The 24,946-nt window shown below is 39.6% G+C and overlaps 4 protein-coding genes across 6 annotated transcripts; 1 reads left to right on the top strand and 3 right to left on the bottom strand.

The window, feature by feature from the left end:
• Nucleotides 1-43: 43 nt before the first annotated feature.
• LOC126370628 (NADH dehydrogenase [ubiquinone] 1 alpha subcomplex subunit 13) lies at nucleotides 44-1,681 on the bottom strand. The gene is made up of 3 exons (XM_050015596.1): nucleotides 1,525-1,681; nucleotides 1,055-1,275; nucleotides 44-611 (listed from the first exon to the last, which is right to left on the bottom strand). The coding sequence occupies exons 1-3, from the start codon at nucleotides 1,622-1,624 to the stop codon at nucleotides 474-476; spliced, it is 459 nt and encodes a 152-aa protein (XP_049871553.1). The 5' UTR covers nucleotides 1,625-1,681; the 3' UTR covers nucleotides 44-473.
• Nucleotides 1,682-1,995: 314 nt separating this feature from the next.
• On the top strand, nucleotides 1,996-4,872 carry LOC126370618 (uncharacterized). The gene is made up of 4 exons (XM_050015581.1): nucleotides 1,996-2,311; nucleotides 2,757-2,926; nucleotides 3,515-3,595; nucleotides 4,728-4,872. The coding sequence occupies exons 1-4, from the start codon at nucleotides 2,056-2,058 to the stop codon at nucleotides 4,809-4,811; spliced, it is 591 nt and encodes a 196-aa protein (XP_049871538.1). The 5' UTR covers nucleotides 1,996-2,055; the 3' UTR covers nucleotides 4,812-4,872.
• A 448-nt stretch (nucleotides 4,873-5,320) lies between these two features.
• On the bottom strand, nucleotides 5,321-9,762 carry LOC126370825 (V-type proton ATPase subunit D-like). Its single transcript, XM_050015848.1, has 5 exons — nucleotides 9,496-9,762; nucleotides 8,708-8,946; nucleotides 7,849-7,930; nucleotides 6,453-6,573; nucleotides 5,321-5,484 (listed from the first exon to the last, which is right to left on the bottom strand). Exons 1-5 carry the CDS (start codon nucleotides 9,760-9,762, stop codon nucleotides 5,321-5,323), a joined length of 873 nt encoding a protein of 290 aa, XP_049871805.1.
• A 353-nt stretch (nucleotides 9,763-10,115) lies between these two features.
• Nucleotides 10,116-19,660, bottom strand: LOC126370526 (myb-like protein U). 3 transcript variants are annotated; one of them, XM_050015406.1, is made up of 9 exons: nucleotides 19,473-19,660; nucleotides 18,471-19,394; nucleotides 18,024-18,122; nucleotides 17,694-17,765; nucleotides 17,066-17,169; nucleotides 16,195-16,256; nucleotides 12,673-12,726; nucleotides 12,490-12,577; nucleotides 10,116-12,319 (listed from the first exon to the last, which is right to left on the bottom strand). In XM_050015406.1, exons 1-9 carry the CDS (start codon nucleotides 19,557-19,559, stop codon nucleotides 10,888-10,890), a joined length of 2,922 nt encoding a protein of 973 aa, XP_049871363.1. In that variant the 5' UTR covers nucleotides 19,560-19,660; the 3' UTR covers nucleotides 10,116-10,887. The 3 variants fall into 3 exon arrangements, with proteins under 3 accessions (XP_049871363.1, XP_049871364.1, XP_049871365.1); XM_050015407.1 differs by lacking the exon at nucleotides 12,673-12,726; XM_050015408.1 differs by lacking the exon at nucleotides 17,694-17,765.
• Nucleotides 19,661-24,946: the final 5,286 nt, after the last annotated feature.

The following is a 24,946-nucleotide window of genomic DNA, read 5'->3' as shown; positions in this document are numbered from 1 at the left end:
TTTACAATGACGCAATTTTATTATTTGATAAAAAAAACCAAAGATTTGTCGACTGCATGTATTCATTTACTCTTAACAACTACATAAATTAACGTGATTTCACTTGCTCTTACATATGAAAAGTTCATTCACAATGTGGCAGCCAGATTGCACTAAAGCACTGGTGATTCTTACTTTATTTGTGAGGATTCTGCTTTTTTACTTGTGGTTCTTTGCAAGATATGTAACTTACATAATGAACTTCCAGCACAAAAATAATATTTAAGCATAAAATCTCCATTTTTCTGTCAAGAACAGTTCGAGTTTGAATGAGCTGTTGTTTGAATTATTTGAGCACTACAAAACTTGCCAGATTTTGATGCTTTTCCTTCAACATACCATGAAATTGTATGGCTTATTTTGTATAGCATAATAAGGTGCTTTCAGCTACACATTCCGATAAGAGGGAGTAAGAATCACCATTAACACATGATTTAAGAACGCAGCTTCAAGCATGCTCTCCTGAACCACTCCTTCGGCTCAGAGTGGGCATAGTACTCATGGAAAATCGGTTCTACCAATGTGTCAGGAGGAAGGAGTTTGTATACCCTCTCTCCATAAAATGTGCCAACCTGGAAGATAAAAAAACAAACTTAGATCAAGAAACTCCAAAGAAAAACACACTAATTATAAACAATGTCTGTTTGCAAACATTCATAACAGCCTCCGTGGTCTGGTGGTTAGAGCATTTGGCTCACAATCTGGAGGTTTGGGTTCTTTTCCCAATGGGGTCATTGTCAAAATCACTTTGTGAGACTATCCTTAGTTTGCTAAGGACTTATCAGCTGAATGTCTGAAAAAGTAAGATGATTTTGTGCTGTGGAGGGCACATTAAGCCGTTGGTCCTGGCTATTGGCTGTAAAAACACCTCCACCAACCCACAGTGGAGCAGCATGGTGGAGTATGCTCCATACTCCCTCCGGTTGATAAAGAAGAGGCCTGTGCCCAGCCATTTGATGCATATAGGCTATTTATGTTATTATACAAACAAAGCAACTGCTAGTGTCATATTTACCTCCCATCCAGGCACATCCTTCATAAGTTCAGCCTCCGCGTCGCGGTTCTTACGGAGCTGCTTCAGGTAAGCCCTGTCCCTCTCCGCCAACAGCATTGGGTATATCGCCATCTTGCTCGACCGCATCTCGATCTCATGCTTCTTAATTTCCTTGTAGTTCAGATAGTACAGGTATAGTGCTCCAGCTGTCATGCCCAGGTACCCCGCAAACATAGTATATCCTGCAATTTTGTTTGTTTCTAAGTAATATACTATGTAAGACAAATTGGGTCCACTATTATGGCAAATTGGATTTTAATAGAAACATATGACAGTAAATGTATATTTTAATCAAACTATTACATAAAAACTATTAGAAGTTAAAGAAAAGTGGTGAAAACTAAATACAAACCAGAGGACAACATAACCTATACATAAAGTTACATAACATGTTTATAAACCAAGTAATAATAAAATAATTTAACACATACCACTAAAAAATGTTTTTGCGGGAACTCTTTTATATGGAATTGGCTGGTAGCCCCCCTGAGGGGGCAAATCTTGTTTTCGAGCTAAGTGAACCTCAGCCATTTTTCTAATATTGACATCCAAAAATTTTGACAGCTGACAGTGACAACTATAACTAAATTCATTGGATTTACAAGTCTTGTTTAGTATGTTTACGATACATTATGATACGACAGTTTGTAAATCTCAGCAGAATAATTGTGTAAACGAAGACTGGTACTGGTACGAATTAAAAGGGCCAATAGAGCGGCATGTTGCTTATGTGGTGTGTCTCTAAGTACATTTGTCATCGTTCCATAATTTTTAAACTTAAACCAATTTATATAAAGAATCGATATTATACTATATCGAATAGAATCGTTATAGATTATTGATTCCCAACACTAATAGCGAGAATATGAAAAAAAAAGTAATGATTACCTCGGTAACGGAAAACAAATTGAATTTTGGGAGGCTTTACAACATATTTTCGCGTAATAATAAACAAGATAAAAATGATGCAAGAAACTCATATAAGCGAGGGAGTGCAGGCAAACATTCCTGAACCTCTAGATGAGCCTGAGACGTTGAAAATAAGGCCCCTTGAGCGCATAAAACTTCATCCTAAAGTCCCCCCAGAACCTTCAGCTTATGGAAAGTATGCTAACTACAGTCGACAGTGGATCCTGCAGGATGGTCGCGGGATCCCGGGACAAGGCAGTGAGATGCGTGAGAAATACAAAGTGCCTCACGTAGCGCGACCCGACGTCGGTAAGAACTTTTGCTATTGTTTTGTATCAGGCGTTTTCAATTAAATAATTTGTCGTACGTCGTGCAACTTACAACCACTTTCATTTGGATACGTTTCTATGGAATTTGAAATTATACACATATCAAGTGAGTGATCAATCGTCGTACCCTTTGTTACCATATTAAACATCAATGCTTTGTTATATACCTCGCCTAATTCTTAATTTCAATTTGTAAATCAGTAAAAAAAAGTTTTTTAGAGAAAGATCAAACAAAAATCAAATAAAAATCATCTTATACTGGCTCCGATCGTCGTGGAGATCCTTGGGGGAGGCCTATGCCCAGCAGCGGGCGTCGTACGGCTGATGATGATGATACTGGCTTCTAAAGCAGTGTAGAGAGTTCAGATTGGGGGGAGGCCTGTGCCCTGCCACTCTTTACGTTGTGTATCCTTACATTTCCCCAGGAATTCGTAAGCGTATGCTGAAGGATTTCTTTTGGGAGCAGATGCTAGACGAAATGATCGAGGAATTGGCCACCTCGCAACCGGTCACCGAGTACTGTACGGAGTATGATGCCAACTATATCAAAGAGAACTTCGAGCCGAGGAACTTGCTCGTCACACCTGATAGAAACGTATGATAATTAAGATCATGTGTCATTTGCTAGACTTTACTCAGGTGTGCTCAAAAGTGTCAGCTAACATTTCAAGGTTAGCCCAGACGACTTAGTGTCCTTGGAATGTTGGAGATACCAATTTAATGGTAACGCAGTGGTAACACTTACGTCATCAAACAGCTAGCAATGGCGGCTTTCTATAGGATTGAGCATACCTGGTTTTGTTATACCATGGGGTCCATTCTTTCCCGAGGTCCATCTAATTAGTCCACCTGGTGGACCACGGGAAAAAACATATTCTTCCGTGGTCCACCTGCTACTCACGCAAATTATTTTTATTGCAATATATTACCTAATGTCCACTTTCATTGGCTTGACATGGGGTGTACCTTCGTAGCTACAAGCGTGATGCTGTCATATTATTATTGGTTATATTTTGCCCTTTCAGACGATCTGAGCAGAGGTTCACCCCTCAGGCTTATTGTATTATATTTTGTACCGGGTGAGGGCCCTCAGCGCTGCCCATTTGTCCTGTCTAGTAGTTATGCCATTTGAGACAAACCATCGAAAAAAGAACGATCAATTCTAAACATTATTACATTGCAGATGCATCTAAAATATCCTCTATACGGCACTGGGTCGAGCGCGATCACGTTTTACAGCGAGACACAACATAAAACTGGGCCCGTGAGTAATGCACATTTATACAAGTACGGTCACGAGTACTAATATGTAAACACTTTGAAACCATGTCACATTAACTTTTTTGACAAATTAAACCTTAAGTCACATTAAATGACAAATATGATAGTGCGACAGGGTTCTAAAGTGGGTACATGATAATTATTGCTCATGACTGTACCTACCTGCACATTTATTCAAGTACTTACCTGCACATTTATACAAATACGGTAGGTATTACCAGAAACAGATATTTACAGCCAGAAAATGTATTTTCAATTGATAATTAATAAGTACCTATATTACAAGAAGTAAGTCCTAGTCGCTATGAAAATGTCTTTTCTCCGAGCTTTCTTCATAATGAGTTACCTTTGGTCGAATTGATTACATACATAAACTCACACCCATAATCCCTAACGGGGCGGGCAGAGCCACAAGTAATCAATGACAACTTGCAGCCACTGTTGATACGATGTCGTAAGCTGGATATGATGAACCTTATGGTGATAAGGGATCAGCCTATTGCCCATAACATTAGTCCATCATGTTATAGGACACAATCCCTCTGTCGGATTTTACGACATGGAAGACAAGCAGCTGAACGTGTTCTACGTTTTTTATTTGCTCCCAGAACGGCATAGAAGCACAACCGAATTGCTTAGTAGAATTGGGTTTCCTAGGTCAAAGATAAATTATTAAATTCAGATTATTAAAAAAAAAAATACAGAACTATAGGTGACAAGAAACGTTTTCTTTTTTCTGTTTAGGCCGCCAGATTGTACTGTATCTATCATCATCTGTGTTAATTTGTTTTGTATGTTGTGTGCTATAAAGTATATTTGATTTGATTTCACTTATTAATGAATTATAAAAACGAGAAATGTAATAATAGCGCGACATTTTGTCACGTTTTCCTATGACGTCACAGGTTGCTTTTTTCGTACAAATTCCATAGTAATTTCGCGTTTTGACATTTAGTAGAAAGTAGCTGATTTGACTAGTTGGAAATTAGCCTATTTGCTTAATCCTATAATTTATTAGTATTGCGCAAGATCTTTTGCTTTTTGCACTCTTGTGCGTAGTTAGTTTTTGTAGCATGACAGATTTCTTAAAAAAAGTTTTTAAATTTTGCCTTCAGGGTGAAATACTGGAGAAATTTCGAAGATGCCAGTACTTCACGAGACCCATGGAAGAACGTCTCGATGACGGCTGGGTCCTTTAACTCCAAACATTTTTGTTAATTTATAATAGTTTCTTTTGAATAAAACTATTAATTGCGTTAATTTCATTTTTTTATTGCTAATAGATAAGTACCTATTCAAAATAAAAAAGAAACATGTAATTATCACAACAAAAAACAAGTAGGTAACAACAGCCTCCGTGGTCTAGTGGTTAGGGCGTTAAGCTCACGATCTGGAGGTCCGGGTTCGATTCCCGATGGGGACATTGTCGAAATCACTGGCTTGAATCACCTGATTGTCCGAAAAAGTAAGATAATTCCGTGCTTCGGAGGGCATGTTAAGCGGTTGGTCCCGGCTATTAGCCGTAAAAACACCTCCACCAACCCGCATTGGAGCAGCGTGGTGGAGTATGCTCCATACCCCCTCCGGTTGATTCACCCACATCAGGTTTTTTTCATTAGGGTCGCTGCAAAGTTTGAAAAGTTTCACGTTGGACATCGTTGGAATCCCTTTCCACATAAGCTTATGAAAAGATATACGCAAATCCGTTTTAAAACAGCAAATCATCATCGTCCCAGTTGTGGGGAAGGCAAGCTGGCTTGTAATCTCCAGAGGACTCCGTCCTAGAAGAGGACAGTGCAGTATGGCACGGATTTAAGTACGCAGTTAGACATTCTATCGACTGCTTAAACGGATCATCGAAGGGTTGTGAATCTGAAAAGAAGGATTGTCGTTAGGCAGTTGTCCCACCGCCGCGGACGAGGCCATTTTCTCGCTCAAGAAACCAACAATAGAATACATTCTGTGTGAACAAGAGATGCATTATTAAATAGTTGCTCGCTGACTGCTCACACTGCCGGCGAGGACTTGCTCCACTAGGTTGACGCTAAGAGACAAGAGTGAATCAAAGATAATGGGTACTCGTTCAGCTATGCTTGCTTAATTAGCGGTCATTTGACTACAGTACAGCTTGAGTGATGCGAATAATAGTCCGTTGCCCTCAATCACTTGCTTACAAACCAGCGATAAAACTACCGGGACTACACACGTTACTCGCTTCACTCTGCTCGCGTACTCGTTTCTAGTTCTACTCGTTCGTAGTTTCCGGTCGGACAACTGCCTTCGACTATAATATCACTGCCCTAATAAGTATACTCGTAAGCAATTTAACCGCTTGCTATAAAGCTTCACCTGACATCACGCGGTAAGCAAGGTCGCATTGACAAGCAAACACACGAATATAAAAACCGCGTGATGCACCGCCATAGAATATGGAATAATACTACATTAGAATGGCAACTCTCTGCTCCCCACCAGCGTCTAAGGTACGTTTACTTCACCCCCCTCGGTCTTACTTTAGTCTTCAATCGTAAGCAGTAGACATCTTGCACGCAGTTGTGTGTGTACAACGTCAATGTATGGTGTCTGTGTAAAACGAGGTGTTTTGTAAGGAGTGTGTGACACGGCGACAAAATCGTCACGTGAGTACAGTAGTGGCCTAACACACTTGCGTTCTTATGTCTGACAGAATGTACGAACGCCCAAACTTCTAAGGGCCTAGGCCTGATTTGCCCTCCTTAGACCCAAAACTGCGTACACCTCATATATTTGATCTATACCACACGCCTTCCTTATTCTATGTCTATACTTACTTAACAAAATATAGTTAACAAAATAATTACCACTAATAGCTCCTTCATCAATAGTGGCCAACGCGGACATTTCCTGTCGGCAGGTCGTCAGGGCTTGAGTACGAACCTTTTTGGCTTTCACCATCTTTAGTCTATGGAACTCTTCTCTCTCCTAAATACGATAATATTGATAAGACAAAGTAGCATTAGGTAGATTACAATATATCTACGGCTTACAACCACCCACGTGAGAAGTGGTAGACGTGCTTAATCAAGGACCGAAACTCGAGGGATATTAATACGAAGAAAGTAATGAGTGTGAATATGAATAAGTAGATATAATTATGTAGAGGTAGGGAATGACTCAAGAAAATGGGAATGGATTGTGTAAGGATATGTGTATGAAATGTGTAAGTACCTGTTAGGATGGTATGGCCATGTAATGAGGAGGGATGATAGGCATATTACGAGGAAAGTGATTGAGTATGAATATGGATAGAAATATGTAGGGGTAGGGGATAACTCAAGAAAATGTGAATGGATTGTGTGTATAAGGATATATACCTATGTGTATAAATGTGTTAGTACTGATACTAACAGATAGAATTTGTTGCGATTTAAAGACTGCACAAAGCATGACATGCTTGCTTTTAAGATCAGCCCCGATAAATGGGAGGACCTGGCCAGTGACCGGAATAAGTGGAGGACGTCTTTGGCCTTTGGCCGATGGGTGCAAAACACACGATAAAACCTGGTTCCAGATTCTAGCCGACAAGCGCGAGAGGCGACACAGAAGTGAGAGGGCCGATTTACCACCTATACATAACATAACATAACATAAATAGCCTATATACGTCCCACTGCTGGGCACAGGCCTCCTCTCAATCAACCGGAGAGGGTATGGAGCATACTCCACCACGCTGCTCCACTGCGGGTTGGTGGAGGTGTTTTTACGGCTAATAGCCGGGACCAACGGCTTAACGTGCCCTCCGAAGCACGGAATCAACTTACTTTTTCGGATAACCACCACCACCACCACCTATACCATCTAATAACCCTCAACTACAATGCCAGTCGTGCGGCCGCTACTGTCGCTCTCGCATTGGACTTTACAGCCATTTTAAAAGCTGCCACAGAAACTCTGTTTGAATCGTCTGATAAAGATGTAAAGGCCTGAGATGATGATACTAGCAGAGATGAATACATGTTCTGTCGACTCCACTTAAATGAGAGCAGGAGTATGATACAGTAAAGATCACGATAAAATACCTAAAGGCTTTATAAGTTGAAAGAAAATAGGCACTACGTTTGGCGTTGGAAGTTCTGCTTTTCATGATACTTAACACTTCTAGCAGAGAATTAAGTAGACTAATTTGATCTTTCAGGACAGCTCCCAAAGACGCCTGTCTACCTAAAGTTATGGCTATGAAATCAAAGTATAATTTACCCTTTCGTCCATTTCCATGAGAATATAAGTTTCAGTATTGTGCAGTTTCGGCATGATTACTTTCTCAATGCCGTTAACCTTTCTGAAATTATCGAATATATACGAGTAGGTAACCTATCTACGGTAAAAATCAATTACCTAAGGAGTAAATAACAAAAGCACCTATCAATTAATCTTCATCTATCGTGTGGGTTGTGAGGTGGATTACCAACCCCATCAACCTTGGTGTCAGGGTTACTATTGAGCCGCCAAAGACTCCTGACATGGCTCTTGTAACGACTACTAACTTACATAAGCAAGTATTAGTAACCGGGACCAACGGCTTAATGTACCTTCCGAAGCACGGATCATCTTTCTTTCGGACAACCAGGTGATTAGCCGGTAATGTCCTATAACCAAACTAGAGATCACAAAGTGATTTTCATGATGTGTCCTCACCGGGATTTGAACCCGGGACCTCCGGATCGTGAGCCCAACGCTCAAACCACTGGACCACGAAGGCCGTTATCAATCAATTATACCTAGTCACTGTGATTATGTAGTACACCGGCTTGCTTCTCAACCGGGGTGCGTCGGTTTGGATTCCGGTACCGGACTTGCACCAATGATATAAATTAATGTCTTAAGTGAAGTTTTTCACTAACACAGTTGGTTTATAGACGGCGATACGGCTCACCACCTATCACGTTGATCTAACAGAAAGCTCGGTAAGGTGTGGGTACGTAATGTATCATCAATCAAATTACATTACTCTACTGGATATACGGGTCCACAAACGAGTCATTGAACTCGATCTCTTTATTTACTTTGATATCTTATTACCCACTTCACTATCCTGAAGTTCCCCACAGGGCATTACCTGAGAGTAGACTTAATAGCTTCATCAAGCAATATACATGTGTTTCTCAAGGAGGCAAACTTGATGAGTATTCGAACGGCTTCTCGGAAGGCTCTCTTCGCCTCGCTGGTCCTATGGCCCCCAGCTCCAAGGCCGGCGTAGCGTAGAGAGTCGCTTGCAGTTGGGTCTTCTATTGCTTGTAGAGACACGGTGGACACGCCAGAAATGTTCTCAGAGATCCTTTGAACTCGAACCTGCGCCTGTTCGTTAGAATGTGTGATATTTTTTGGATTGAAGAACTAAGGTTATAGGTATGCAATGGATTCAATTCCTATAGCAGCAGCTAGTTAATGGCAAAGACCAGATACTCGTTATTCCTTGCAACAATCCTAGTACTTACAATACAATGACTCTTCATTGCACACAAAGGAAATAGATTACATAAACAATCACATGTAAACAATTGGTACAAAAAGCGGCCTTATTGCTAAGGTAGCTATTTCCGGTGCTTCCACCTATTTCTACCAAAGTATTTCTCCCAGGGGAAATAGATTTCCATTCATTTCTACTGCTCTAATACAACATGCTTTATAATGTCAATGTAGTAGAAATTAATGGAAATCTATTTCCCCTGGGAGAAGTACTCTGGTAGAAATACATATGTGTAAGCACCGGCAATTTCTTCCAATTACCTACCGGTATACCTTAGGATATAATTTCAATAAATGCGGGTTACACTACTTTCGCTTCTTCCATTCCCATCGTTGTAAAGTATCACAGATTGCTCAAAAAGCACTGGTCTAATTTACCTCTCCAATGTTTTCAAGCACCATAGCATTGCTTTCTCCGTTAGTGAACTTTACAGCAGCGAGAGATATGTACGCTTCCCGCAATGTATGCCCTAGTACTCCTTGCGTCGCCGCCAATTCTGCCGCCGCTTGACGCCCTTTGATGCGTAGAGCTTCGGCCTTCCGCTTCAACAGCTGGTAACCCCGATTGACCCTTTCCTGACGATGTTTTATTTCCCGAAGCATGAACAGCGAAGCGGTCACTGGGTAACGGTTTTCTGCGTTCATCGTTTTTGGATTGATATGATGTAAAGTAATATTTCTCTTTGTAAACGTGGTTCTCTTTGTATAGGTCTGATGACCCTGACACCAAGGTTGATGGGGTTGGTAATCCACCTCACAACCCACACGATAGAAGAAGGTGAATAAGGATTAGAGAAATGTTTAGTTTTTGTTTCGAAAATCAACGGTTTGGTTTGCTTTTGACGCACTGTTGACGTTTGAATGTCAAGTTCAAAATATAAGAAAAGACGAAAAACCTATAGCTCCGCGGAGGTCCGTGATTCGTGATGCTCTATGCAAACTTTTAAACGTAAAATAGGGATCTTTCAATAGAGAAAAATAAAAGGTTCCTTACGAAATTACAGTAATGGTCATTGTATTTCATAATAGTTTTCTTTATACATTTCATAAATGTAATTTGTTATTTATAATTATAAAATGGTGCCAATTCAAGTAGACACCGTATAATTTTAAGTTATACCTGTCATTTTCTTATCCGCCTAAAAAGAAAGGTACGGGTAATCTACAACCATAAAATGTACGTCACGTCAATTTTAGGCAGAAATCTAAAACACCCTCTAAAAATTTTACATTGGCTAATGAAAAATGAAAAAATGAGAGACTTAAATTGACAGTACACATCAAACGGGTTGCATATCAGCGAGATGCCTATTTAATTCGCCCGGTATATTCATTCATTCATTTATTTTAAAATTAACAGTCGTCAATCCCTTCCTTTTCGGCGGATAAGAAAATGATAGGTATAACTTAAAATTAGATGGTGTCTACAGAAATTAGCACCACTATCTCTCTTATTTCTATCTTACAACCTAAGTAAAGCATCTAATAAGTGGGCATGATGGAAGATGATACAGGTAAAGTAAGTACAAAAGTATCTAGTAGTAGCCATGGGAAATTACAACAGAAAAACAGGATGAGACCTTAAACTATGAATTAAGAAGGAAGAGAATCGAAACTATAAAGGTAAGTTAAATATTAGAGGTAGGTACATATCGCATCTTCCCATCTATGCATTCATTATTCAATCTTCGAGGTCCAGATATCATAGAGGAAAAACAGCTTTATTAAAATAAAGCTAGAGCTTTAATAACTCTAAAATTACTCCTCCAGTCAGCTGTCCTGCCAATAATTATAGTTGCCTGAAGGAGGAGGTACTGGCATGGGCGGGCCATTCGGTGGGACTCCCCCGGAGTTGTATGGGGACCCCTGAGGAGACCCGTACCGCGGCCTGAACCACGGCCTACTCGTGTATTGGTACTGGTTGTTCGCATAAGCTGCCATGTTCTGACCAGTCGCGTTCGGGTACGGATTCTGAGGGTTTTGAGTTGGCGGGTACGCTACGTTAGGCATGCTAGGATACGACTGGTTAGGAGCTGGAGTCGATGACGGCGAGAAATTTGTTTGCGATGTATTTTGGGAGTTAGAAGCGGCCCCGTTTCCGTAGTTCTGAGCGGATGTTTGGCTGGATCCGTTGGTGGGATTGTACCCTGTTGGCGGCTGCGTCGTTGTCGTTTGGGTCGCGTACGACCCGTTCTGATTACCATTCGTTCCGTAGTTGGGTTGCGTGACAGGCTGGCTCGGAGTGAAGCTTGCAGTCTGCGGACTACTTCCATCCGCCGTGAAACTCTGCTGCCCGTTATTTTGCGTCGCCTGCGCTGGCAAATATCCATTATTGTCTTGTGACGATGACGTGATGTAGTTAGTTTGATTTGTCGCTGTATTGGAAGTATCAGTTTCACTTGTTGTATTGGTCTGTCCGTTACCGTTATTGGCACTGTTTGTGTTCTGACTTGTCTGCATGTTGTACTGGACGTTAGGAACATTAGGATTACTACCTGGTACTGTTAATGTTCCAGAATTAGGTGGCACCATGTACTGTGGCGGCATTGCAGCGCACTGCGACATTGGCGTCACGAATGAATTTTGTGGGACTATTTGCTGTACTGGCGGCGGTTGGGTTATCGGTATTTGTGGTGGGTTCGACATTGGCGACGAGGGGGGCGGGGCTTGGACTATCGGTATAGTTCCCAAGTTAGGATTCGTTAGTTGCTGCCCCGCTAAAGCTGCGTTCAATTGCTGCGCGGATAGCTGCGTGTTCAGATTGATCCCTCCGTGCATGTATTGGGAATTCGGTGGAACATTCATTGGCATGATAGGAACGTTGTATTGGACCCCTCCGGGCATGCCCAGTTGGTTGGGTTGCATGACGGTTACGTTTTGTCCGGGTTGTAAGACTTGCTGGCCTAATAATCCTGGGGGTAATCCTCCTTGGACTAAATTGGGATGGTTTGCGGGTATCATGTAGACTTGACTGTTATGCTGCCCTAGGACGGGCATTTGGCTTATGTTCAAAGGATTCTGCAGGACGGTCATGCCTTGCGGGACGGTGATCATCTGGACGTTCTGCGCCGTGCTTTGTACTTTGTTTGCGGTCAGTTCTTGCTTGAGTCCGTCCTTGCTGGATTGGATCTGTATCGCGTTCCGGTCTATTTGCCGGATGTACATTCCCGTGCCGTCTTGCGTCATTCCTGATGCTGACACACTGAAATGAATAGGCTATATTAGTCACACATAATTGTTATTATTACCATGTTTAGTTCCTTCCGTACATTTTAGCGTTAAGTTTTTATTTTACTAGATTTAGTACCAATGCTCGCTGTCTCCGTGCTGCTGTCATGGCGCAAATAGTATAAGTGTATTTTTTTAACTTACTTGGTCTGCTGCCCTGAAGACACATGGATGATTGTGCCATGAGCAGGATTGATCTTCATTCCCATACTGACCACAGTATTGTCCCTACCTGAAACCATCAACATTTGTAGTAACCGTATTTTGAACAGCAGAATATGAAATCTACGCTCGGCAGTTTACGCTAAATAAATATAAAGGCATTACGCATTGCTCTCATGTAGTGTGGAGTCCAAACTGTGGTTGTTTCAGGTGTATGTTCTGCAAGGGAATTGGTAAGATTAGAAGTTTTTGGAAAACAGATGTAAAGGTCGTTTCTTCATTTCCACATTGATTAGCTATGCTGGGAAATAAAATTAAAAGTTAAAACAATTAAAAAAGTGCATGCAGGGCGCTGACGCATTAGAAACGATGTAGCTGAAGACTTTCCGCCTAGTAGGACCCAGTTATATTTTTTCTTCTTGAGAACTCCTTGCTTATCTGTCGAGCGGATACTAAAGCCATATTCTATATCTTTGACTCGCTCTAGCTGGCTGGTGCATTTTGTAGACGAATGATAGCAGGTAGGTGGTAGAAAGACTCCGGTTCACCAGAGGTCCGAGCTGCTCTATATAAATAGAATGTAGTGAATTATATTATCTTCAGTAGATAGATGACGAATTCTTCGTAACGTCTTACAGAAGATATTTTTTGGAAATTATCACTTGACCTTTTCTATAAAAATCTAAGCTTTTGACGCAGTAACTAAATCGCTAAAACTGCATGCGGTGTGACGCTTTTGCGGCAATTCTGAAGTTTATATTATCCAAAATAGTACAGCAATGCTACGCAATTCCTAAACTACGCCCAATTTGAAACGCTTATTATGTTAATGTAGTTACGTTGGTGCTTACGCTTTTGCTATATCTATCATGGTAATAATGCAATCCTTAACATGTCCTCTGGACCCATTTGGACACCATAATATAGACAGGTTAGCATGCAAAAAATCTTCTGGTATTTTGATAATATTTTGACAATGCTCGCTGTTCAAGAAGCTGGAGAAGAGGTGCTCTAATACGATGACAAAAACAAGCTGCAACTGCGATCCGCTCCTCTGGTTGTTCTAGAATACAAAAGCTCTGAAATGTAAAATATTTGAAGTGGCCGCTCGCTTTCCGTGAATTGTAGTAAAACAGTAGTGTTTTATATGCATAACAATACTCCGTCTGCTTCGCTATCCGTCTGTGCTATTCATCATCCAGCTGCATCTCCGCCTTAACAGGTGGTACACCGTCTGGCATACAGGATCTTGAATAGGCTATGTAAAAACTACATTTTAAAGCTATATAATTCTAGTGCAGGGGAAATAGGAATCGAGAATCCCGATGACTCCGATGATCCGTAAGTACCAGCCTTGAACTGCTAAAATATTTCAACGAAGAAGAGTTATGTATACGCTGATTTATTATGGATGTTCAGCATTTTCTTGGTGCTGCAAAGATTTACTGCTCTTCATATCAAAGGTTTACATGGCAAACTCTTGGGCATACCTATAATAAATATTCGTTAACCTACATGGAATGTTTCGGCTGATTGACTGAAGTGTATATATACACTGGATAAAATGGAGGTGCCTCTATTGTAGGTACGCTATCGCTAATAGGCTGAAATATGTATATACGCTAAATAAATTGGAGGAACTTAGGCAGTTATCGCAGGTACACCACTCGGAGAAGCTCCTTTATTTTAACGTCGCAAAGGAAAATTACGCTTAACGTGATCAAGAGAACATCTACATATTGTAGAAAACTCAGCAGCTAAAAAAGGAATAAAATGTAACTCCTGAATTGCCCAGTTCAGCAACTCATTTTAAAATTTTGCTAGCAACTGTAGAGATCTGAAAAGAAAACGAATTTATTCATGCTTCTACCATAGTAGAAAAGTAGACGATGCTAATACAGGAAACAAAAAGGTTGGAGTTTAATTTTAGAGGTTACATCCAATAAGCCCGCTAAGTCAACTCGTACTGGAGCAACGTGACTTCCCATTGAACTGACGAGGATAAATTGTTTATGTTATAATCTAGCGATGAGAGCAAAGTTGGACGCTTTCCGCTGGTATGCTCGCCATTTCTTCAAAAAACGCCGGTCCTAAAAGCGTGAACATTTTATTTTTGCCAATGCTTATCCGAACTACTAATAACATTCTTTAATTTATCAGAACAAATTGCAAGACAATCATTCTCGTCGGTCGCATTCAACAAACTGGATACAAAGCTTGTCTGAAAGAATATTTCGCTGCTGGAATTAAAAGCAGGTAAAATCTCGCAAATAGAGAAGGAGAAATAGAAAGATAAAGCAGCTCGGGGATATACTGAATATCCTGGTTTAAAAAGAAAGTTGTATACTAGCAGCAATAAATATACACTAGTAAAGTTACAAAGAATTCTAGTCGTGTTAACAATCGCTGATACAGTATAAAGATGAGAGTTCCTAGAAGTAAGCCCGACTGTAAAATAGGATGTATGGTATTAATTTCGCCAACTCGCACTGGATCAGCGTGGTGGAGTATGCTCCCATCGGTTGGTTGAAGCGAGGCCTGTGTCCAGCAGTGGGAGTCGGGGCGCATACAGGCTACTTATGATATGTTTGTGTTATGGTATTAAATTAATTGCGGTTATCTTAAATAAAACATTCTGCGGTCCACTAGCGACTATGAATACACCTGCAAATATTATAGGTACGGTAAAAATGCTGCATATATTTCATGCGACGTCGTTTTAACTGGCACGAATGGTTTCTGTTTAGGAAATAAGATATCTACACTAATCTACAAAATAGCAAAGCAATAGATGAAAGAAAAAGGAAAGATAATTAATTAGATAATTAAAAGATTACAGAAATAATTAGAGAACAGAAATAGAAAAAAAAAACAATGTAAAATAAAGAAATAGAAATCTGGACAGAATAAGATTAATTAGGATCATGCAAAGTCAAACTCTGATCTGTTGTTCTGTAACTCGCGCCTTTCCTTTGAAGTACCTATATAAGACGTTTTCGTTAGACAATGTGTATATCTCGTACAACATAGAAACTGAAATAAAAAATATTTAAGCTAGCCAGATGCTGATATTTTCTAAATTATCTGCAATTTTTCTGAATGTATTTGTCGGAGATATTCTGCTGCTTGACACTCGTACACTTCATACACTTGCTATCAGCCAACCATCGATATCTGCTGCTAATATAATATTACAATTACAAACTACGCTTCATATTTATGTTCTAAAGTCCGCAGATAAATCGGTTTTAAAGACGCATCGCTAAAGCATCTACGACAACAATTAGTATGGTTAAATTACGCAACATTTCTACGCCGAATGCGAAGTAAATGTTAGGGTTTTACAAATGCAAATTCCACTACATAAAGATAAATCAAAATGAAACCCAGCCTAAGGACGCGTTGAATAAATCATTTGTTACCACTCCAAGATAGGTTTCATAAGAATTTATCTGGATACCTGTAATTATGTCTTTACTAGCTTTCTCTTTCAATTCACAAACGTTTAAACGTCACTTTGCAGAAGAGTTTTTTTACTACGTAATAGAATCAGTCAAAAACGTTTTGAGGGAATTATAAAACGATTTTAGCACACGAATTTCATATTTACAGGTATCCATTTTACAATAATGCTTAGTGAAACGTCCGTAAAGCGACGTTCGCTTCACAAAAGCGAGACTTGTGTACCTGATGCCGGAGTCCACGATCTTGATTCTCGCGTGGAACTCTTGTCCTGGCTTACATGCGACCTGCAGCATCACACCCGTTCAATATACACACAAGGGAGAAACGTTAATACACATAGTACCCTAAGGCACTGTTTTTCGTGAGTGATTTTATCGAATGCCTTCGTTAGGTCCAACATGCTGCTATTTCTCGTCGACTTTGTTTTGCTATAATTTTGCCGATTGTTTCATAGCTATTCGACTATGTTTTTTTTTTGTATACACACTATAATTAAATGACAAGAAATTGAAAAGGAATTGTATCGTTTTCATAAATATCTACACTAGACAGATAAATTCTTCTCCAAATAGTAATTACCTTCTCTGTTTATGTTTTAAGAATAATTGTTTTCAGTTTACGACATAGCTGTGCAACAATCGTTACATATTACTAAGGCTTTTTTGATTTAGGAGGTATCTTAGTATTTCAGCGCCAGTCTTCTGAAAGTTTCTTCCACTGCATCGTAGTGGAGTCAGATATATGCAGAATTAGAAATGTTGTCAAATAACGCCAATTGCTCTTTTACCTTGGGTACAATATAGTTAATTTAATGTTTTTGATCATTTCTTTTCTATTTCTGCAAATATTCGCTGGGAAGAAGGTCATACAATGTGCTATAAAAATGTTTATTCATATGTCTGTTTCAGACAAGTTTCAGACTATTCATGACATGACTATCATTGTCATAAAGTCATGCATTGTTTGATTAATACAGACAATTTAAGTATTTTATGACATTCTTCCTAACATAGTCTCCGTAGCTGAAAGAAAAACGATTAAGACACGGTTGAAAACCAGTTATTCATATACAAACAAGAGTACTACAACTTACCCCGCTGGAGCAATAGGGCGTAGTTGCAATTGGCTTGGAGTGCCATCAGAGAGCCGTTTTTGTCCTCTACCCTCTTGTCCACTCACATTCTTAGGATTTGAACTCTGAAATCAGAAGTATTACAGCTTAAACTATCAATATAAATCTTATTCAGTCCAAGGTTAATATTCCAAAAATGGTACAGTGAAATAAGAAATCTACAACATGACACCTAAAGCAAAATTAATGGGAAAATAATGGAAAAAGGCCAAAAACCTTTTAAATCTACAAACTTTACATAAAGTTGACTAAATGAACTGAAAGTAGAAGCATAAGAAAGCTTTATTCCAACTATGTGTGGAGATATAAATCACGAAGAGTACCAATTAAAAAAGAACTCATAATAATGAAGTTGACGGCACGAAAGTACTCATCAACAAACTCCAGCGTCACCATGATATATATAAGAAGAAAATTATGAAATGATTCAAAAAAGTCAGTTTTTTGAAAAAAGAAATTTTTAGTGAGCCCGCCACCATTTTCTGGGAGTATGTATGAACAGAAACTAAATGTTAATAATATTTAAGGTTGATAACAGAAATAGGATATTAGTGGAAGTACAGCACGACATTGAAACACTAATGCTCACTGATATAATCTGTGGCGAAGATGCTTGTCCGGTTGATATTATATTTATTAGCGAGGCACTGCTTACTAAAGGCTGTTGGGAGAAAAACATTACATTGAATATATCACTTAATGACTGTACGTTGATAGTACAGAATACAAGACACTTATTGTTATATTGAAAATGGTTTCCATTTGTAGCAGATTTTTTGTTATATTTTTTTTATCAGATATCTGATGGCACTGAAAAAAGATAGTAGGACAACAGCTTTCACTTAGTTGTAGTTTACATTCTTTGCAAACAACTTTGCAATCCAAAGTTTTAAGAATATATAATTTGATTTTTAATTACCTTTTGATTTAGCTGCATAATAGTCCCAGTGGCTTGCAGTTGTTGCAATTGAGCCGCAGATAGTGGTAAGGATTGTGGAAGACCACCTGCTGGAGCTATCTGTAAGGTCCAAAGGTTTATTTAGTGCAACGATCTTTCTTTCTATCTTCAAGGAATTATTTATTTATATACAGGTATCTATCTGATATAAGGGTTTAGACCTTCTGGTCTATCATTTGTTATCAAGACCCAACAAAAGGCATATGGAATGGTTGCCATCCAAACCTGTTAGCAACCATGCTGTAGGACACCAGCAATTGGGTTAAGAGTTTCAAAAGAATGGATCTTCTTGGGCACTAAATATTATGGAAGATAGTGACATTGATTGCTTTACTTCTAACAAAAGACAGAATTTTAAGGTTGGTTTATAAAGCGTGCTGTTAAATAATTAGTAAACATAATACTTACAGAAACAAACTGCTGTGGTTGTAAATTAGTTAGCCCTGATTGATTTGATGTCAAATCCTGGAGAGCTTGATAAGGTAGTATCATAGTTTGGGACCCCGGCACTGTCCATTGTACAGTATCAGCCCCTTGTATGTGATACTTGATTTCTTTATCTTTCTCTGTGCTGTAGAAGATTTTCTGTGATGAATTTGTACTTGGAGCCGCACACACCACAGGGGTTGATGTTGCAGAGCTGACTGTAGTGTCCGCAGCATTTAGACTACCTTGAGGAATTGTCAGTCCATTTGGCAATATCATAGACATTGAAGATGGAACCCCACTTAACCGAAACTGTGTAACATTTACAGGCTGCATATTAGATATGTCCACAATTTGAGTTCCAAAATTAGGCTGTTGCAGTGTGCCCAGTGGCTGAGCTATAGGCAGGGATGTGAAGTTTGTATTGGAGACTTGAACTCCTGGTTGTACTATAGGTATTAGCTGCCCATTTTCTTGATTCAAGACATACTGCTGTTGTGGAAGGAGCTGTAACACTGTTGGTTGCCGGACCGTCATGAGGGGAGTGCTGGCTGCCACGCTGACCACTGGAGGAATTACTGTCGGATGGGCTGTGGATGTCAGCGTTGACTGTGTGGAGAGCGCGACGCTTGCGACGGGCGGGGGTATAGGCGGCGGTGCACTAGTCGTCGTAAGCGTCGGCGGGGGCACATTCAGTGCTGGCGGCGGTCCCCCGGCCTGCGCCGCACTCCATTGCGCCAGCTCAGCTCTTATAGTCTCTATCAGGTTCAACGCGAGCGACCGAGCAGCTGCCAAAGCCTCAGACCTCGGATGGTGCAGCGCCAAATGTAAAGGCTCGAATTTCTCACTTTTTAACACAGCTACGACACCCGTCTCTGATCTTATATACTCAAGGTTAGTCCCATTCTGAAATAGAAACCCAAAAGTACTGTAATTTCACTCCTTTATTGCTAAATCTAATAAGTTAAATAAGGCTATACTCACGGGTCCAAGAATACGTCCTTTTATGTCAAATGCGGCTGGAGCGTTATCCAAGCCTATGTAGACCTTATCTATGAGACCGCCAGACATAATTTTCTTACAAATTACGAACTATCGAGCTTTATTTATGTATTTTTAAGAGAAAGCATCTTCGTGCACCAAGTGTGATGCTATTCCACTTGTATTCCACAATTTTTACGTTCCGTTTAAGCATTATTAAGCATGACATATGATAGACAAGTAGTAGTCAAGTATACCTACAAAATGAGAAAAAATAAATTAAAAGAGATAGCTTAATTTATTAACTTGAGAGTTTGCGATAAAGACAAATACATAGAATATCTTCTTTGCGGTATTTAAATAGTCTTCTGGACTGGTCACTGATAAACTTCTAGGTGGAACGGAACGTAAATTCAAAGCAATAGTTTGACGTTTATAAATTCGTTTAGAAATTTGAAAGCTGGCAAAAGCTGAAGATCATACTGCCTTTTCATTGGATTGGTTTTCTAAGAGGACCCTGTATCGGGTAAAGCGATGTTAATCTTTCTGTCCATTGTCGAATCTGTCTCTCGGCGTCGGCTTAGTACATGGATTTTATATGGAGACGTTGGGTTCTTGTTAGTTTACTCCTCGGATATTTATCTTTCTATTGTATATTTGCTTACAGTGTGCCACACACAGACCAAGTAGAGATGCTGTGCCACCAGGCCTCAAACTGGATGACAACGACAGTGGCGCGGCGGCGATAGCGGCGCGGGGAGCGGCGCGGCGGCCGCTGTTCCGTTCTCGATGCCAGCGGGCAGATCGCGCGGTGTTGAGGCGGTATATGTGTGTCAAACGAATGCGATGTTGAAACAGCGACAACGCATTTTCGATTATAGTTCTTTTGTTTCGTACGATTTATTATGGACAAAAGAAGATCTGAATCCTTATAATGAACAAAGGAAACAAAAAGGCGAGTTTCAAACGCAGAGACACCGCTCGTTCCCCGCTCCCCGCGCCGCTGCCATCGAGAACACTTCAATATAAGTCTGCTAAGACAAATGCTATTTGAACGCTCCGCTCCCCGCACCGCCGCCGCGCCGCTGCCGCTGTCATCCAGTTTGAGGCCTTATATTTCTAGGCGTCACACACACGGTTGCATGCATACAAAACTATCGTTGTAGTGCGCCTGTGTTCGGCAATTCAATTAGAACAAGGCCGTTGTATGGAGTGTCGGGGGTTTACTGTAGTAAAAATCAATTGTAGATTTGCATAACCATATATTTCTACAAAACATGATATGCAGATTCTATATACTTATGTTTAATCATGAAAAAATATAACACGGTCCTATGTTTATAACACAGGTTTCTAAGCAGCACTACTTACATCTTGAATTACAATGATAGGATAATATTTATATAATTTTGTCATGTTTCCGCGCTTCTCAATATGAATACAAGTTAGGGTTTCACAGATCTTTAAGGCTACCTATTCATGAATGATTCTTATTATTTCATTGTTGAAGGTTTTACTTATAATGTTAGTAATATAACAACATTGTTGGGTGCGATCAATACATCATATCGTCACTGGAAAGGCAAAATTACGTAAGCGCCAAAAGGCCATTTCGAGAAAAAGCCGTTTAAAGTTTCATTTTTTCGTTTTTTTATCATAACTTTTTACCCAATTATCCAATTTAGATGATGTCAATGTAAGGTTACATTGTTTTTTAATTTTCTATGTCCAGCAATACATATCATAACAGTTGGATTGCTATTTTAGGATATAGTGGCGCTTACGTAAAAATGACTTCAGTTTACAGTAAAGCAAATTTACTTAACCGCCATCTGGTTAAAATATTATTTGGAAGCAAAATTACTTACAGCTCTTACGACAATGCATACGAGAACGACAATATTTCTTTAAATATAATAATACTGTAATGTTAGCGGAGTAAAAGTTACTGAAACGACTTTTACACATCTGCTTTCATTATGTCAAAATTGCCTAAAAAGTGATCGATTGATTATGTCAGTTCACCAAAGATTCTTTAAAGTAAGTTTTTGTAATATCTTACATGGGTAAAAAGACGTAAGAGACAAATAATTATTCTTAATACCTCCTTAAATTACTTATTACATCAATTGATTTATAAAAATAGCTATTAAAATACTGAAGTGCCAGAAATAAAGTTTCATAAAATATAAATAATAGCGTACAACCCGTTATCTGTTTGTAAAAGTTTCTTTTTAACACTTTCAAAGACAACGTATACGGACGTTCCGATTCCAAGGTGTCATACTACCTATTATGAACCACCAATGACCCATGGTCTCTGTCCGTGAAAGGGTTAAACGGTTTTATTTAGCTAAACCCGTACGGTATATTTGTATCAAAATTAGATATTACAATTTAAGTACCTTCCTGTTGTCAGATTGATCTGAAATTTGGTACGCACCTTTAATTCCGATGTCAATACAATATAATAAAATCAATAACATTATAAATCTAAGATGGCAGCCGGTACATAATGGGGGATTACATAGGGCAGCGCAGGACCGATCGTCGTGGAGATCCTTGGGGGAGGCCTATGCCCAGCAGTGGGCGTCATACGGCTGATGATGAAAACATATTTTTCCAAACCCCCTCAATATGGGTATCAAATGAAATAGCTACACAAGTAGAATACTGTGATTATGTCAAAATTTAAAATCCAAGATGGCCGCCGTTCCAAAATAGCGGACTAGGTACATATTTTTCCACAACCAGGGGGTTGTGGAAAAATATGTACCAATAAAAATATGTAATATGTATTGAGGGCAATATGGGTATCAAATGATAGGACTACACTAGTAGAATACTGTCATTATGTCAAAATTTCAAATCCAAGATAGACGATATTACAAAATGACTGAAAGAAGGATGTTGCCCTTAACTTTGTCGTTGGCATCCACCGTCCATAATATGCAGGGCAGCATAGTGGATCGCTGGGTAATGATGCCGCCGACGAACTGGCAAGGAGAGGACACCAGGGTATATGGACCCGAACCAATCCTGCCAATACCTTTCAGTCAGTTACGCTCGTGGGTACGGGACCATACCCAGCAACTACACAACGACAGATGGGCACAGCTGCCCACATGCAGACAGTCGAAGGATATCATGCCTATGATATCCAATTCACTCGCCGACTGCTTCGCTTAAACCGCAATGACCTCCGAATAGTAGTGGGCAGTATAACGGGTCACTGCCCACTCAACAAGCACCTATTTAACTTAGGGATAACGGACAGCCCACTTTGCAGAGGCTGTCTGGACGCAGAAAAAACTGCCCCCCATGTAATCCAGGAATGCATGGGAGTGTCAGCACAACGGGTAAAAATCCTCAATGGAATGGGGTCGCTCCGCAAAGCCTGTGAAATACCCAGGAGGCTTCTGAGCTTCTAGAAGGAGATAGGTTGGCTTACGTAGTCAACAATTACACGCATAATGGGCCACCTTAGAGTCTAAATGCGGAAAACAGAGCCCACTAACATAACATATGCAGGGCAGCACAGTCGACCATGCAGTAGTACATTTGGGCTCAAAATTGTTTGAATTAGGACAAGCATACGTGGCTCTAAGTCGAATCAAGTCTCTGGAAGGGTCAAGTCTTTTTAATTCCTCAATAATTTCTAATTCCTCAATAATTCCCCTTGTTGTTTTTCAGAGTATTTACCACGAAGTTTAATACACTTTTCCATTCGCTCGAACCAGGTATTATTTAACATTTATTCCACTCCAAAGTAGAGTTGTTCAAAATGGCTGACTTGAAAGCGTTGGCCGCTTCTTCACCGCACTGGAACCTTTGACCGCGAAGAGTTTCTTTTTTAATTTTAGGAAATGTAAAGAAATCATTGGAGCTTAGGTCAGGACTGTATGGAGGATGGTCAAGAATTTCTACGTTTTCCTGCTTCAAATAATCGTTTGACGAGCGGTGTGTGAGCTTGCGTTGTCATGGTGCAGCATCCTGCACCCCTGCGCATCATCATACGTCGCTTTGGGTTAGATTTTCGAAGTTCGGCGATGACTTGTGGTAAACAATTGTGGTATACCAATCCGCATTAACCGTCCTACGATCTTCAAGTGCAATTGTCGCAACATGACCGATTTTCTCCACGAAGGTAGCCACCATCTTCTTTGAAGTGCTTCGAGAGCGAACAACTTTAGTCGACTTTGACTCGTTTTGGAAGACCCAAAACGGTGGATTGTTGTTTGGAATCAGGATAATAGCATAAATCCAAGATTCGTCACCACTGATGATGTCGTACACGTGATTTGACTCTCCTCGGTTGAACCTCTGAAGAGTTTTCTTACACCATCTGACGCGGGCTACCTTATGATCGTCAGAAAATGCGGGATGCAACGGCAAACTAGTTTTCTCACACCAAGTGCCTCATGCAATATCGTTTAAATGGTTATCCCTGAAATGCCTAATAACGCCTCTATTCTCGGTATGACAGCAACGATATTATCTTCAGTGAAGGCGGATCCACGCTCGAATTCTAAATACCAGCGTTCGATGGTTCGCAGACATGGCACTTCATCGTGGAATAGAGATTTTAACTCTTTGAAACACTGAAGTCGCGGTAGGCCTCTTCGAAAGTTATAGAAATTTTTTCTTTGTAAGATTCATTTTCGGACGTGACCTGACAGATTCAAACCAACGCTGTGACTAAACAATTGCATTAATCCTAATGCTTTGAATTGTTTTGATATTCAAAATTCCAACAAATTTGAATTTTGAGTTCTCAATTCAAAATTAGCGCTAAATATGCAAACGACAGAACTTAAAAAGTATAACAAATTCGCTTTTTCTGTCCCTATATCCCTATGTACGCTTAAATCTTTAAAATTGCGCAACGGATTTTGATGCAATTTTCTTTAATACTTAGATAGAGTGATTCAAGAGGAAAATTTATAGGTATGTATAATAACATCCAATAAATAGTGTATAAATACTGTTATTTTTGAGGATTTTAATGTGATGTCGTAAATAATTTAATTTTTCCTCAGCATTGCACCCGAGCGAAGCCGGGCGGGTCGCTAATAAATTATAAAATCAATTCTAAAATAGTTTTAATTTTAGATCTATTGTTAAAAAATAACTTCCTGGGAAACTTACTGCTAGCCCACAAACTTGCTTAATAACAGCATAAAAATGCGAAGGCAAATTTACGTACACGCCTTACTTATTCTAAATACTGTAAGTCAAAATTACTTATTCGCCATTCACTGCATAAACATGCTAAGACATTTTTTTCTTATACGCCTTACTTATTTTAAAAGCTGTAAATAAAAATGACTTATACATAGTCTATTTTTTATTTTCAGTAGTCCAAAATTACTAATAAAATGATACTTTTCAAACTATAGAATGCCAAATTTACTTAAAGTTAATATGTAGTTATTATATAGGACCACAATATTACTTATACACCAGTCACGAAAAAA

Source organism: Pectinophora gossypiella, chromosome 11 (genome assembly GCF_024362695.1).
Source record: "Pectinophora gossypiella chromosome 11, ilPecGoss1.1, whole genome shotgun sequence".
NCBI classification, from domain to species: domain Eukaryota; kingdom Metazoa; phylum Arthropoda; class Insecta; order Lepidoptera; family Gelechiidae; genus Pectinophora; species Pectinophora gossypiella.
The sequence above is the reverse complement of the archived record's forward strand: the minus strand, read 5'-3'. Positions and strand labels throughout refer to the sequence as shown.